Source organism: Colius striatus, chromosome 8 (genome assembly GCF_028858725.1).
Source record: "Colius striatus isolate bColStr4 chromosome 8, bColStr4.1.hap1, whole genome shotgun sequence".
Lineage (NCBI taxonomy): Eukaryota > Metazoa > Chordata > Aves > Coliiformes > Coliidae > Colius > Colius striatus.
Window position 1 is genome coordinate 33,313,233 of NC_084766.1, and position 15,554 is coordinate 33,328,786.

The 15,554-nt window shown below is 43.8% G+C and overlaps 1 protein-coding gene across 2 annotated transcripts in view; it reads left to right on the top strand.

Moving 5' to 3' along the window:
* Positions 1–15,554, top strand: part of GRK5 (G protein-coupled receptor kinase 5) — a 156,872-nt gene that overhangs the window by 82,800 nt on the left and 58,518 nt on the right. The window contains exons 1-2 of one of the 2 annotated variants that reach the window (XM_062001097.1): positions 10,085–10,133; positions 12,196–12,308. Coding sequence is in view for 1 of the 2 variants with exons in the window: in XM_062001096.1 (XP_061857080.1) it covers positions 12,196–12,308 (113 nt within the window). In the remaining variant the exon portion in view is untranslated. Of the gene's footprint in view, positions 1–10,084; positions 10,134–12,195; positions 12,309–15,554 lie in introns of those variants that run through there. The other variant, XM_062001096.1, reaches the window with a different exon arrangement.

The following is a 15,554-nucleotide window of genomic DNA, read 5'->3' on the forward strand; positions in this document are numbered from 1 at the left end:
CTGCAGCCCAATTCTCCGTTGTGGAATACTATGTCTTATAAAAAATGTCCTCTAATCAAAAGTGAATGTGTTGCATTACTTCCTGTTTGCTTCCCATGCTGCTATGGTTAATTGCCCCTTTCCTGCGGGTGGAATGAAGACTGTTGAAGTCCAATGGCCTCAACCATGGGCCGCTTATTCAATGTGGCGTGTAAGCAGCAGGGATTTCCTTGTCTCTGGCTAGAGACCTGCATACTTTACTTCTTCCATGCAAGTAGGATGAAATTAATCAGTGTTGGTTTTCTCAGCAAGCAATGAAATTTCAACCGCTGCAATGTCGGAGGAGGAAGACTCCTCAAAGGGCACCAGGAGAAAATGCATGAATGAGAGCTTCTTGCCAAGACAGGAACACTACACTTGAGTGTGTCTGAAATGTTGGGCGCAGAGAGTAAATAAGCCCCATGACAGGTCTAGCCTAAATACCCAGCACTTCCATGGCAAGTAGCCCATACTTTCACCAACCTTGGCATCACGACGAGGATAATATTTTTGCAAGGATGAACTGCACTCGAACACTGTCTCTAATGTTTCGATGTCATTGCAGACATGCTTTGCTTTCACATCAGCCATGTGGCTCTTCTTTTCCATCCTTTTTCCCCCCTTTTCCTTTCATAGAAGTACATTTTATGTGTCTGCTGAAGAGGAAATCCCTGTCTTCTGTGCAGTTCCTGGGCTCACCTGAGGACTCTAGGAGACAGTACACCTCAGTTCTGGGAATGTCGGTGTTAACCCTTAGCTGATGGTTTTCTTCCAACCTAGCTTGCTGTGTTTAGTTTTCCTATATCTCACTCTCAGAGGAGAATCTGCATCTCTCCAAAGGTATAATTTCACACAGCAATTTTGACTTACCTCTTTTATGAACTCCTCCCAGCAACCGTTGCACTCACTAATGAAGTAACAGGGGCAGTCTAACTATGCAGATGGTCCACAAAATATTGCTGGTGAAACAACAGCTTGCTATAGACATCTGAGCACCAAAAAACCATATACAGCATCTACTCTGTCCATTCTGGAGGTTAACATGAAGATACAAGCACAAGAGGCTGCTCTTTTCAGTGGCAGAATTAAAAGGGCAATCAGAATCTAAATGGCTGCCCCATAAGTGATCTTTTGCTCCAGGAAAAGAGTCCTAAGAGCACTTTATCTCTGAGCATCGCTTCATGTTTATAGACACAGAGCTGATACTTCACACAGAGAAGGTAGTGTCACCCAATTGATAAAAGGCACTATAAGCTGTTGCAGAGTTCCCAGAGGGGGATATAAGCCCATGCTTATTTCTAGCCTCATCCACCTCCCTGTACATTCTTGACTGTAATAACTTGGGAATAGCTTTCTCAAAGGATTAATGACATCTAGTTGTGATGCTGATTTTACCACACCAGTGCTATTACTTGTGATGAGTCAGTCAGGTACAGTTGGATGAGATTTCAGTTGGGTTTTTTACTACTCTGCCTATTTTACCTAGCAATGTGTGCAGACCTCCTGTTGATATCCTTGAGTGAAGCAACGTCTGAGTGGGTCAGCACTTGGCTGGAAGGATACTGGAGAACACTTCAGATATGCATTAGGACCTCAGTTATTGATGTATTTCTTCAGATGTCATATGTAGAGCAAAGAGATGTTGAAGTATCATCTTCCAAGTGAGAAGTGAAGTGTCTAAATGTGTTTTCAGCATCTAAATACTGGTAGCACTAGTTATGAGGTAAGCAACTTCAGCTGAAGGTCTTGTTAATTTTGTCTTCTGTCTGCTGAAATGGGTGTGATAGTCTGGGTGTCTTTGTTTTGCAGATCAGAACACCATTATTTTATGTTGCTAAACACACACGTTGACATTTAGAAAATGAATCGTTATGGGGAAACCCCACTTTATAAGAGGAAGATGTTATTCAGATTACAGTGTGAAACTAAACCAAGAAACGACAGCAAAAAGCCAAAGAGATACACTGAAAAAAAAAATACAAATCTTAGAATAACATTTCAAATGTTATTCACTCAGTTTTCCTATGACAAGCCAGTTTTTGTAAGAATGAAGAGGACTTTCTCTCAAAATCACAATTTGTTTTGTAGACCCGAGTAAAACTGTTCATGGTTCTTGTGTCTGGACACCAACTGCCATACTCTCTACATCCATCTCCATAATTTGGTATGAAGAGATCCCTGGTACTGCAGACTTCTGTGAAGAGGAGAAAAAAAGTACTTTTCATTGTCAGTCCCTCTCTTGCTCAAGCTTCTTTTAATGTATTTGAGATTTCTAAATGACTTCAAAACCTCTTTTCTACTATTCCTATCAGTTTTACTCAGCAGCTCAGCTCCTTCACGCCCACTCAGAGGGGGCTGTCCCTCAGCAGGCAGTCAAATCAGCCTGTGAATGTAAACCAGGTGAAAATCAGTGTCTGTATTATTACAAGGAGACAACTTGTACTTAGGCAAAAGATCCAGCTAAGTGGTGATTTAGCACAGTTGTCAAAGGTCAGTGATACCTCTTCAAATTCTTGAGGATCAATTTCTTTTACTTTCAGTGCATCACTGATGGTTGAGCTTATTTTGCAATCTTTTCAAAGGCTGGGATTGCCAAACACTTAGAAAAATAACTTGCCAGTATAAGAAGGTGGAGTTATGCTGTTCTTGCAGTCTGGGGCTTCAAAGCATGAGGAGGAAAATTGAAAGGGGGGGAAAAAAAGGTAAATTTAGCAATGAAGTAACAACTAATAGCATCTAGTATTTTGTTGCAGGAATCACTAGTAAAATGGCTGAGATGCTTAGAATTTGCAGTGAGTGTTGTATGGCATGCAGAGTTAGTAATCCTCAGGGACAGTTTTACTACGTGGCTGTCAGCAACATATACTGCTTAAAATACGCATTTGCAGAGGGACTGTGCCGGTGGCTAGATGCATTCTGCTGTTTTATTGACCTGGTAAAAGTTTAGTCCTTTATGGCTGCTTTGGTTTCTACCCAGACTAGTTTCAAAGTCAAAGAGTAGTTTTGCAGAAGTCTTTTCGTCTTCAGCAAGCGATTCACAAGATGTCTCCTTCAGTTTCCTGGAATCGAGATGTTTATTTTGTGCTATGTACAACAGCAACAGTTCTGTAGATTTCATAACCTTAAACATTCAAATTACAACTTTTGCTGAAATTTTCTTTCAGCACATATTACTCAGAATATCACCAGGCAGGAGTCTAAATAACAGCACTAGACAGAAAAGAAGTCCAGTATTTCAGTTAAAATCTGTAAGACTGGACATAAAAGTCTCAAATGAAAAAGAAAGATCTCAATAGCTACCTTCTTTGAGGACGGATCATCCAGTTCTGTCATCCAGATCCAAAGCAGAACAAAATGAGAACAACCAAGTGTTTGTTCCTTGAATTTCCCAGGGTGCTTCTGAGGTGAGCTTTCATACTTCTTTGAGGGATTTTTTCCATTCCTCTGGCCTTGCCGCAGAGACATTGTTGAAAGTCATTTAAGATAAAGACAAACTCCTTTTCTGCTCAGGCTGGTGGTCACGGTTATGGTGTGGGCAGCCCTTCCCCTGGGGCTGCAGAACAAGCACCACATTCTAGTGCTGGGAAATATTGGTGATGGTGCATCTTCCATGATGGGTGTGAAAGAGTAGCTTGGAGGTCCACCGTGCCCTGAATAGCTTCGTGACCATCCACAAAGATGACTCTGCTCAGGAAACCTCATCAAAGGGCATGTGCTTTTCAAATGTAACTGGTGGGAATGGTAACTCACTTACTACTAGTCATTTGAATTTTTTAACTAGAAGTTTAACATACCTATGCATCTGTTTGTCTATCAGTCAGTCAATCTGTCTCCCTGCTCTTTTTTGCTTGTTGTCCCCTTTCCATACCGTTATTCTAATTGGTAGCCAAATGCAAAAGAAAAGGTGCATTTAAGAGCATGGTGCCTAACAATTTCAATAAAATAGATTTTTAAATATTCCCATTGCACATTCACAATCCACATTTCCTGATGATTAATCGCAGTGCATGTATTTCCACTGTCATGCTGATGTTGACTGTGGAGCCGAGAGACAGACTGAGTGTTTTATTCATGTAAATCGTCCTCAACAGAGGTGGGAAAAATAGGCTTGATCAAAGGCCCACTGGAATTCATGGTAATCTTTCCATCCATTTCAGCAGGCTTAAAAATCACCTTCATTATTTGTAACAATTATTTGTCATCTTTCCCTGCAGCACATAATTCACACAACAATACACATTTTTGCTTCTATGATTTGAAGGGGCTCAAACAATAATGGCAAGCTCTGTCTTCTCAAGCTAAAGCCACTCTTGACCCTGGAGTATCTGCAGTTTGCTTTTGAACTGAGGGCTTGGTCAGTGACCTTTGTGGAAAGGATGCAGTTGCCTGAAGGAGTAACTTTTAGAAGATACCAGAGGTGTTGGGGAAGGGCTGAAATAACTCAGCAGAGTAACTCAGATTTCCTTGGGATGAGAATTTGTCTTCCACTGGAGAATAGCCTAGTCTGAGGGCAGAGCTTTTCCTGTTGGCCATTTGACTGTGCTCCTGGCATAAGGCTGGGTGACCAAATGTCTCCCCTGAGACAGCTGAGTATCCCTCCCCAGGCACTGGACCCCACTCATGTTTTTCTCTGCAATGACTGTATTGAGCTTATAGAATCTTGTTTGATCCTCCTGCTGCTGCTTCAAAAAGAGTGGGTGGGTTGTTATCCCTCCTGCCAAAATGTTTGTCCAAAATCAACAAAGCCACATACATGTTCTGGTTCAAGTACTCATGCAAACATATTTATGCAACTGTTTGTGGGATTTGACTCTCAGATAAAACTCCAGGAGCAAAGCTTCAATACAGCTCCTTTGAAAAAAACAAATGAGAAGACCCACATATATCACCAAAGTGTATTTAGCTGCCAATTTGTTACTGTGTTCTCCAAACATTTTTTCCATATTGGTCCAACTCTAAGGTTTGGACTGTTTCCATCTTCAGTGTAATGCTGCTGTGATGTGTGGAGTTTAAGCCGTGGAGTTTATCCCTGTAGCCTAACGCCGTGAAAAGAGTGGAAATAAGGGGAGTTCTACAAAGCAAACACTGTCTGTGTCTGAATAATTACATTAGATGTTCGATCATCAGGAGATTAAATTTTGTTTGTTTTAAAAAAAGACAGCTGACAAGCAGGGAAAATGAAATTGGCAGGACTTGAAACCAGTTTGGGGTAATTCCATTGTCTCAAGCAAGCTTGATTGCATTTGTATTTTTAATTAATTAAACTTGGATAGCCAATGCCAAAACAATGCTCAATCTAACAGCATCGAGGAGGGTCTCCAAGTCCTTCTGTAGAAAATCCTAAACTCAAGGGGAAAAACAAATCAACCAAAGCCAAAAAGCATGTTCTTCCCCAGGGCTTCACATGTAAGGTCTGGAGCTTTGCACGGCCAGAAGTGCTGGCTTTAACTGCAGACCAGGACTAGCTGCTGTTTAAAATAAAGAATCTATCAAGCCATTATCCAGTCATAAATCGTAACAATTTCCATATTTCGTTAAAAATCAAGAAAACAGATGAAATATTTATTGTTAGAGGGAGTGTGCCTTTGCCACCAGCAATCACAGCCCTTGGCTTCAGAGTTTCTGTCCTGCACCTGCGCAGCTCAGGCCCTGCCAAGATAAACACTCTCTAAGACAGGGGCTACGTCGTCGTTTTTAATCTCTGTGAAGTGCCAGGTGAAGTTCTGGAGCAGTATAGCGGTTAATGTATAAAAAGGCTCTGCTGTGCTGTCTTGGACTCAGTTTCTGCCCCGGGAGTTTGCATTGCAAGTAAATAGGAAGGAGCCACAGGGCTATCCAGTAGCACTCTGGGCTCACACACTTTAATATACTTACTCTGGCCACGCTGCTCTGAGGTAGGGCAGTGCTGTTAGCCCCATTTTATAAATGCAGCACGCCACTGAGGTCTGCAGGGCGCAGAATATTAGTTGTACTGGTAACTGAATTCCCACAGGAGTCTAGATGCTTGCATTAGGCTTTTATAACGTGACTTACTGCCACAGTTCCTGGGAATGTTTGAATGAGCTGAAATGAGGCATTTTTATTCCTGTCTTGTATTCTCTAACCATCTGGCTTGCCTTGGTTTTTTTTAAATGCATTGCTGGAGACGAGGTGGGTGGAGAGTCCTCAGCATCTCAACAACTGGCTTCCATATTTAAAAAAACATACACCAAACCAAACAAAACCCTCAGCAACAAAAACCTAAATCAAACAAACTCAGAATCCCAGGAAAAAAACAGACACAAAGGAGAAAACACTTACCTTGCTTCCTCCCATTCCTGCAACAGTCCCTAGTGGTCACTATGACGAGGAGATCCCTCACTACCTCACTGTACGTGTACATGGCCAGGTTCCACACTTTAAACAGCAAGATCCACGTTTCTTCATCAGAAATGGGTCCATATTTTCAGTTTCCCTAAGAAACGTGATTTGTTTTTCTCTGTGAGTTCCCAGCAAAGTTTATGAAGTTCTGACTGTCCGTGGTGTCTCCAGTGCTGAAGGCCATTAATCAGAAGGCATTAATTGAGTCTGCAGCAGTGCTAACATGGGCAATCTCGGGATCTTGCTTTTGAACACGGGATTATCTTTTGTATTGAAGCGTATTTATTAGAGATGGAAAACTGTCTTTTGTAGAGTGCAAGAGCAAATGTTCCAGCTTTCCAGATTATTCTGAAATACAAGAGCAACACAGACACTGTTAATAATGCAATCAAAGCAATTTAAATCCTTTTAAAGCATCCACAAAGGATCCTTTGATAAGGAGCAACTTTCATCAGCCTCAGAGGCTAGACAGTTTAGTATGCACTATTTATTAAGTTTATATGTAGACAGTGGTAATTCCACTTTCCTCTGGAGAAGAGCAGCAATAAATTCTAAGACATATTTATAAGCTCTAGTGTTGGGCTTGCTGGGTTTAAATGAAAAATGTATTTATATTAATATAGCTCTAAATGAGGTTATTCAGTGTTTAAAGATGCAATTTTGTTTTCCATTAGTACCCAGACTGGACACAAAACAGTTCTGTAAACTTGAAAAGCTTTAGTCTTCTTTTTTTTGACACAAAAAGGAGAGTGCTACAAGTGTACACTGTACAATGGGCTGTGAGAGTCTGCTTAGTTCTGTCCTGCTGCATGCTTTCTAATCTTGCTTTTAGTTCCTGCTTTTGTCCTCCTTTTCATTTTGTGCCCTTGTAAGAGGCTTTGCATGTAGAAAGCAGAGATGAGCCAAAAAGATCTTTTTTAGCAGCATCTTCGCCCAAGTTTGAATGAGGAGGGAGACATGTGACTTAGGGACATCTCTAGCTGAAGCTGCCATCTAACCCAGGGCTGGTGGAATCGCTTTGACGGGCCTCAGCTCTGTGGAAAAAGAAAGTTCTACTTTTGGTGTGCCCACAATCTTAGGAACTGACTGTTAGGCCCTTCTGGCTCCGGTGCTGCTGCCTATTGTCCAGCCTGAGCATAGGGACTGAGGTTTTCCTCGTATTCAAATGCTTTCCTCCATGAGCTTGGTGTGCTTTTTGATGTTCTGGGCTAAAACAAGCTAAAAGAAGAAAGCAGCTGAGAAATAATAGGCTTGGAACAATGTTTATTTGAATGATTTTGATTAGCTTTAAAGAACAAAAAAAATTGGGAAGATGAGCTCTCATCCTGGGTCATTGAGCATCATCAGGAAAAGAACAATTAGCTCTTCTGGCATCTATTTGGGGTTTCAAGGTGTTCATGAGGGATTTTAAGGTTTGTTTTGTTTGTTTGGGTTTTTTTCCTTTTGTTTTAGGCAGCAGAATTACAATGCATTTGGATGTTACTCAGGTTCACTCCAGGCTGATTTAATGCCAAGGAGAGCAGAGATCCAAAGGAGAAGTCCAAATTTCCCCTTGCAGCAGCATGGTTCATGTCTTCTTGGCAAGTCTCCCTGCATTTCATTGAAGTATCTTCTCTTGGGATTTCAGCATGTTGGGAGATAAAATGCTACTTAATAGATAGTACATAAATGCAATCATTGGGCACACCAGTAATGACTGAAAAGACTAAAAGATATTCCTGGCTTTTATAGACCTGAAAAATGAGATTTAAAGTGAGTTCATCCTTCCCCACAAACATCCACAGGAGGAAGCCTCACCAGCTGATCGCAGGTGTTGCATTCGTAGCCCTTCAAAATGAGGGCTTCTGCCTAGAAACAAAAGTACAACTTTCCATAGCAGTCTTGCTTAAACACCTGCAGTTTACACCGAATGAAACAGTATCAGAAAAGTCAGATTTTCAGCCAAGAATCAGTTTTGTAGCTCACCACTAACCCATCAAAACCCACAGATCTATTGCAAATGTGAAAGAGGATGAGGGAACTGTTCTCTCTGCCGACTGCTGTTTCTCTCCAACATTGCTAAGGTGATCTTTTGAGCCAGCAAAAAAATGGTAAGTATTCAAATGGGAAATGAAAAGATCTTCACAAGGCACAGTCTAGTTCAAATGTTAGACTCATTTTTCCCTTCTACCTGAAAGTCAGGGATTTTAGCAGCAGCAGCTTGCTTTATTATAACCTTACCAGAGTATCTATTAAGGAAAAAATTTGGCCATAGACTTTGAATGGTGATGGTGTTATCTGTATGCAGGTGTAGCTATTTGGGTGCTGAGTGCCCTTTAAAGCAGCATTTCAATACAAAAGCTACAAAGTAAAGGAGCAAGGAGTCAGCAGGGTTTAGAATAAACGTTGCTTGTCTTTATTTGCTTATGAATGTTTATGATGGTGTTCTATAGAATACCTTTTCTAGATTAATCTGTGTCATTACTCTGTTAGGAAGATGAAGATTTCACCCTCACGTGCACATTATTTGACAGTGATATTTTCACCAGTGAGTAGCATTTGCTTTCCTAGGGCTCTGACCCACCCAGCTATTCAGCCCAGTTTTGGGTGGCTTTGCAGGTGTTAAACAGGATTACACTGAGGCAGGAGGGTCTGACGACCAAAGATGTTGCTCTCAGAGCTGTTTTAGTTACACTTCATCATCGTAAGCATATGGTTTCACTTCCAAGTGTTTAACATTTCCATTTCCTCAGGAAATCATTCTTTCTATTTTTTAAACTTTTGAAACTGGGTGGATATTTTTACTGGCAGCTGAACCACAGTGACAGGACCATCAGTCCCAGCCCAGGGGAGCCCTGGCTGCGGTACCCGCCTGCCTCACCATCCCCTCCCCTCCTGCAGCAGCTCGTCAGTACGACTCGGGGTGCTTCAGCCAGGTCTCTGGGGTGCAGCACGCTGTTAAAACACTTCTGCTTTCCTTACTGTAATAAAACTATCTAGTCTTTCTCTTTGCTGTAGCTGAGAGAGGTGTTTTTCTTTCTTCTGGACGTATGCATCCCAAGAACTAGTTAAGTGCAGATGCCTTGCTGGCTTAGCGAGGCCAATGGCAAGATCAGAGCCCAAGAAAATATTTTGCGTCACCTACAAGGAATGAAAGCAGTTGCATCATGTGTTTATTGTCTGTATTGGTATATCCAGCACTTAAATGAACATGACTGAGGAGTGGATGGCTTGAGGGAACTGACTCTTGTGTTTTCAGAGATTATTTCTGGTATTTCCTTTTTCCTCATTACGAACGGGTCACCCTTCTCAGGTGTTGGCCAAGTTATGTACCGTAGGAGGAAGTCTGTGACGTCTTCATTTTGTCTCATTCACATATGTAACACTGTTTAGCTGTTTGCTTTCTTTTCCTGCTGTGGTAGAAAGTACAGCTATTGGATGTGCCATTTGCATGCTTATTTAGCTGATATCACCAGCCCTTTTGTTTGAAGAGCATCCTCTGCTATAGTGAGTGTCACCGTATCGTAACAGCTTTGATAAACTAACTGCATGTTGTACAACAAGTGTTGTCATCGTGCATCAAATAAAAAGAGAAAATGTAGGGCAAACTAGCTGATTAATGTATTTGTTCCTTTGTGGTTTATTCTGTTACAAATTCAGACAGTCACATGTTTTTTTGCACTGCTTGTTTAACAGGAGGAAGCTTGCCGTGGGTTTAGACTTGTGGAGGGATTGAGTCCTGCCATCAGACAAGCTGTGTGCTGCCAATGTTCAGGGTATATATTTTATTCAAACCCTTGGAGGAGTGAGTTAGTCAAGGTAGAGCAAAATAGCATCAGACAGATGTAGTTCAACCTTCAGACCTCCCAGGAGAGCTCACCTGAGCTGTTCAGCCTCTGGCTTCATGCTGGCCTCTGGGACATTGTGAGTGGCTGTTTTGATTCACTCAGGCTCTTCCCTCACTTACCTTAGTGCTCTGTGTGTCTGTGCATCCCTTCAGCAATTACCTTTTCAGTAGAAAAGCTACTTGGTCAAGCAGCACAAGCTTGTTCCACCCCCAGGGGCAGCTCCAGGGCTGCTCTGGCATCCAAGCCAGCCCCCTGGCTTCCTCTCCTTATGTGTCGGGGTTGTGTTGCTCCATGCTGGAGGCTCCAACAAACCAGTTTCATGGGTTTGCTGCTGATAGATAGACTGGGACTCAAGTTAGAGTTTACACAGTGATTTCAATCCAGTTTTATATGCTAGAGTGTGTAATCAAGGTGTTGCAATCTTCTGCATAGACTGTGATACCCTGATCCAAAATGGTCTGGCAATGCTAGCCACAAAATGGCTGGTTCCTTGTTCCAAACTGCTTCAGAAGACTGGACCAGATCAGGGCCTTACTGCATTAAAAGCACAGTCCAGCTAGCCCCAACAAGTGTCTCCAGTGACTGCCCAGTAGGTGCTGCAGGGGCCAGTTCCTGAACTACAGCCATACCTGCACACGGGCACAGCACTGGGCAGGCACCCTCCTTCCTCTTACAAGAGGCAGGTGTGGATGCTCCTGCCCATCCACCTCCAGTGACAGGTCAGCAAGTCCAACACCTCATTCAGCATTTGCTGGTCAGGAGAGATGTCCTGGTTTTGCAGAACGTGGTCCCCAGGGTGTGACCTGTGACCACCCTTGGCTGGGTGCCTCTGTGGCAAAGGCGAGCTCCATCGCAGCCGAGGATGTTGTCCTTGGAGTGGATGGAGCTGCAGGGTGCAGAGGACCAAAGCAAAGGGGGAATAAAAGACACTCCAGGAGCGACTCCAGGCCTGAGGCAGAAGTAACCAAGGCAGTGACAACTTGTGTGGGTTTCATATGTCTGCTTGCAGTGCTATGTTATGTGTTTAGAAGCTGGTTGTTTCCATAATAACAGCAAGTGCCATATGGCAGCGAGTAGGGTGGTGAGAGGAACGCTCAAGGAAACACAGTATGTTGTTTGACATGTGTGTGCTTCTAGAGAAATAACGTGTCTCAAGCAAGTACTGCTGCTCCAAACAGGCTGGGGAATTTGCTGCTCTCACCAGAAAAATATTCAAAGCCCTCAGCATTTGTACTGGTGCAATGCCAGTTAATTCTCCCATGTTTTCCTGCAGATAGTCCCTGTGGTGAGTAAAGGACCTTTCAGTTTACTGGGAGTGATGGTTCTGGATTCACCAGCACAGGGTAATGGCATTTCGACGTGGTGTTTGAGGGGCAATAGAGTTTTGTAAGGGAGTGCTGTGTGAAACTGAAGCCAGCTGGGTGCCGTATGCTCCATCCTTAGTGCTCAGCGAGCGAGGAGCACAAACTCTGAAACCATTGAACTGACATCGCTTGCAGTAATTGTTTAGTAGAGAGTGAGCATCTCCAGAGATAGGGGGCACTTTAGTGCATATCTAGGAAGCACCCAGGAAGATCTCCAGAAACTCCAGCTTTTCCTACCCTCTAATGTATGACTCACATTTCAAGAACTTGCAATTCCCTCCCTGTGTTCCCACAGGGAACCAGCCTGAGCGGTGCCTTTGCAGAGTGCATCTCTTTCCACCTCAGAAAAACGTGACTGTCTGTTTTCATAATAGCTGTGTGGCTTTTGTGGGACCTGTACCAACATCAGCTTTACAAAATGGAACGTCTCATGTTTGAGCCTTAAAGCCATTCATTATGTTTGTGTTTGGATACCCAACACACGGAGGCAGGGAGAAGGCGGCAGTTTGGATTTGGGGGGAGGTCGTGGTTCTGTGCTCACTTGCAAGGCTTTGAAGTCCTAACCAACCCAAAAGGAAACGCTCTTCTCATTTTCATGGCTCTCTTCTTCTCTTTATTGCCTCTAGAGAGAGATTACTGCAGCATATGTGAAAAGCAGCCGATCGGAAGGCTTCTCTTTCGGCAGTTCTGTGAAACTCGACCCGAGCTCGAGTGCTGCATTAGGTTCCTTGACTCTGTGGTAAGTCAATTCTTCTCATATTTTGGGGTGCTTTGCAACACTCTCCTAACAGAGGAAATTCTCCTGGCCCCGGGAAATCACTGTTCCATGAGATGTGATTTTGTGTCTAACGTACCTGAGCCAGCAGCAGATGGAGCTGGCCCTGCCAGCATCACAGCTTCATTGGCACTCCAGCTTCATACCAGCTTTGGGGAGAGTGAACCACTGGAGTGGGAGAAGGATAGGCATGCAGGCATGGGGCTGGCATAGACTCCCTTCATGGCAACACTCGAGCAGCTGAGCTGCTGTGAGTAATATCTTTTGGTGTGAGTGAAGCCTGCAGTGCTGAGAGATACTGGGTGTGAAGGGAAGATGGTGAATGGACAGGAGAGGGTGAGGAGTACGATAATACTAATATCTAGCTCTTACCAGCCTTTTCATTGGTGGACTTCAGGGTGGTTTACAAAGGACATGATTGTTATCCTGGTTTATCAAATAGGAAAACAGAGGCACAAGGTATAGTAGTGACTTGGTTGAGATCAACAAGAAACAAATCTACTCTATTTTCCATCCCAGTGAGCTATTAGTTAACGTGGCCACTGAGCAACACCCCTCAGTCCTGTGAGGACCTGAGGCTCTTTCCCAGTCTGGCAAAGTGTACTACCATGTGTAGTGTCAGAAGCTCTTCACAGTGGGAAAGCCTCTCAGTGATTTCTTGCTGGGAGCCTTTGGAAGGGTCAGGTATTGATGAGCCAAGAGGCTAAATCATACCAGAGAGGAAGATGAACTTGTCACAGTTGAATGTGAGTGTCTGGGGGACTTTGTTTTCTGAGAGATGGTCAAAAGCTAAACCACGTGTACCAGCAGGAATAGCTTTTGGTTTTTGGTATCTCAATGAAGCTCTTCTGAGCTACAGGGAGACGTGAGGATTGCACTGACATTGTAAGAGTCTGGGACAGGACACACAGTCACTTAAAGTTTATGTTAGTACTGCAGTATCTATAGTAGAGCTACAGCATCACAGAAATAAAGTCTGTTGAATAAAGTCCTATTCAAATGAGTTTTAGCTGGTCACAACTTTTACCTAACATTCCTAGCCCTTATCATGATTTTCCTCAGTGAAAGGTTTATCCATTGAGGCATGTGAAACTACTACATCTGACAAACGCTCTGTGCAGGCAGGAGGACAGGATACTCTGTATATGTTTGTCCTGCACTGAACCAGCATCACCTGGTGAGGTAACTGCCACCAATAAACACCACCAGAAATGCCACATAAGAAATGCAATGGGTGATAACTGTCCCTCAAGGAGGCTATCTCCTGAATCCTTTGGGAGAGAGCCACAAAAGGCTGTTTCCAAATGGGTGTCATTTCAGACAGCAGAGACAAAACTGTCCCCAGGTTGGGGAGGGTTAGAGAGACTGTTCTCTTCTCACACCTCCTCGCAGGGGCAGGTGGCACACTTTGGTTCCAGCAGCTCCCAGGGGCTGCTGAGAAGGAGCCCACATTGTGCCAGCCCTGCAGATGCCAGTCAGAGGCTGTTTAAGCTGACAGTGCTGATAACAGCTGGGCAAAAGGAAACATTTCTATCCTGCCCCCAGTGCCACCAGCCCCAGAGCACTGTGTGGTGATCGTTGCTGCCCAGAGTCTCTCCTGGCCTCCCCAGCTGTGGAATTGAGGGCACTGTGTCATTCCACTCTCCTGTAGCCCTGTGGAGCGATGCCAAGCACTGAGGCTCTGTGTCTTCCCGGCATCTGTGCAGCACAGGCAGCACCGGTCCTGGGAGAGCTTGTGGTGGGACTGGCTTGCTTTTAAAGCTCCGTCTCCAAGCAATCCCAGGCTGATATCCACAAATCCTTTTGTGAGGGTGTGCTTTGCACCCACCCCAGGGCTGCTTTTACAGACTGGAGCTGCCCTATGTACCTTTACTGGGCCTGTGGTCTGTTCCCAGTTAGGCTCAGACTGGCAGCACAGGGATTTAGTGAACAAAATGCCTGGCTTTGTGGAAGTCTGCACATTTACTCTTTCTCTCTTCTTTTTAACACTAATTAACAGCAGTCTCCTTTGTTCATTGATTTTAAATTCTGTACAAGCTTGCTCCCAGCCCCCGAAAATCCCAGTATTAGGCAATGTTAAGGTCGAGCAGCACAGACCATAGCCATTAAATTGGATGATTGCTACTGAAATCCGCCCAGCAGGGTCACACTGCTTTGAGTAGCAGGATTCAGGCCAAGTCCTACGTTAGGCAAAAAAGCCATATAATGAGACCAGAAGTTTGACTTTACAGCTTTATTCTGAGACCACCAGGAATGTGAAACCATTTGGAGACCACCTGCTGTAACATGCCTCGAGCAGAAAAAGACCCTCCGTTTTCTTTCCACTTAGTTGTTTTTCTAACAGGAGATGTGATATTTAGCTTTTGCATAATATCAAATAAAAAGACAAAAATTAATAGAGGAAAATATTTAGCTGTTCATGGGAGCTTTTTGCAGGTTGAGAGGTTGAACTACCTCTCTTTTAAAGAGAGACAGTGAAGCTCAGAGCTAAGTGACTTTGTCGGGTCACACAGTAAGTCATTGGTAGAAGCCAGTAATTGGTGCCTCCCAGTAGTCAATACAGCTTTTTAACCAATGCACTCAACTAACTGCAAGAAGAGCAGTGACCAGGGCTGCTAGGAGGAAAGCAGAACCAGAATCACAGAATGGTAGGGGTTGGAAGGGACCTTTAGAGATCATCTAGCCCAACCCCCCAGGTCCCACCTAGATCAGGTCACTCAGGAATGCATCCAGGCAGGTCTTGAAAACCTCCAAGGAAGGAGACTCCACATCCTCCCTGAGCAGTTCACCAGGCTTTTACATAGCCATTCTGATGGAGGAACTATGCAAAAATAAACCGTTATATCTATATAAAATAAATCATTACATTCAGATGGTTTATGATTAAATCAGTTCCCCTATAAGCCTTTAACAAAGAATTCACACCCAGCCCTAAAGTGCGCTTGTTTTAGCAACACCATACAACTTCAGAACTGTTGAAAGAGCCATTAAAATAAAGTGTTAGGGAATACATTTTCCTGTGCTGAAAAGCAGATCAGTGAGCAGGGAACCTGCTAGCAATACATGTCTCCTTCACCACAGCCTGTGCCTACAGCAAAAGAAGGCAGCAGCTCAGCAGGGACCTCTTGCCCTGTCCCCTTCTCAACAGCACATTCCCAGGGTGACAGCTCCTGATGTTCCCCTCTCTTCTCCTGTGATTTTTGTGTGCTG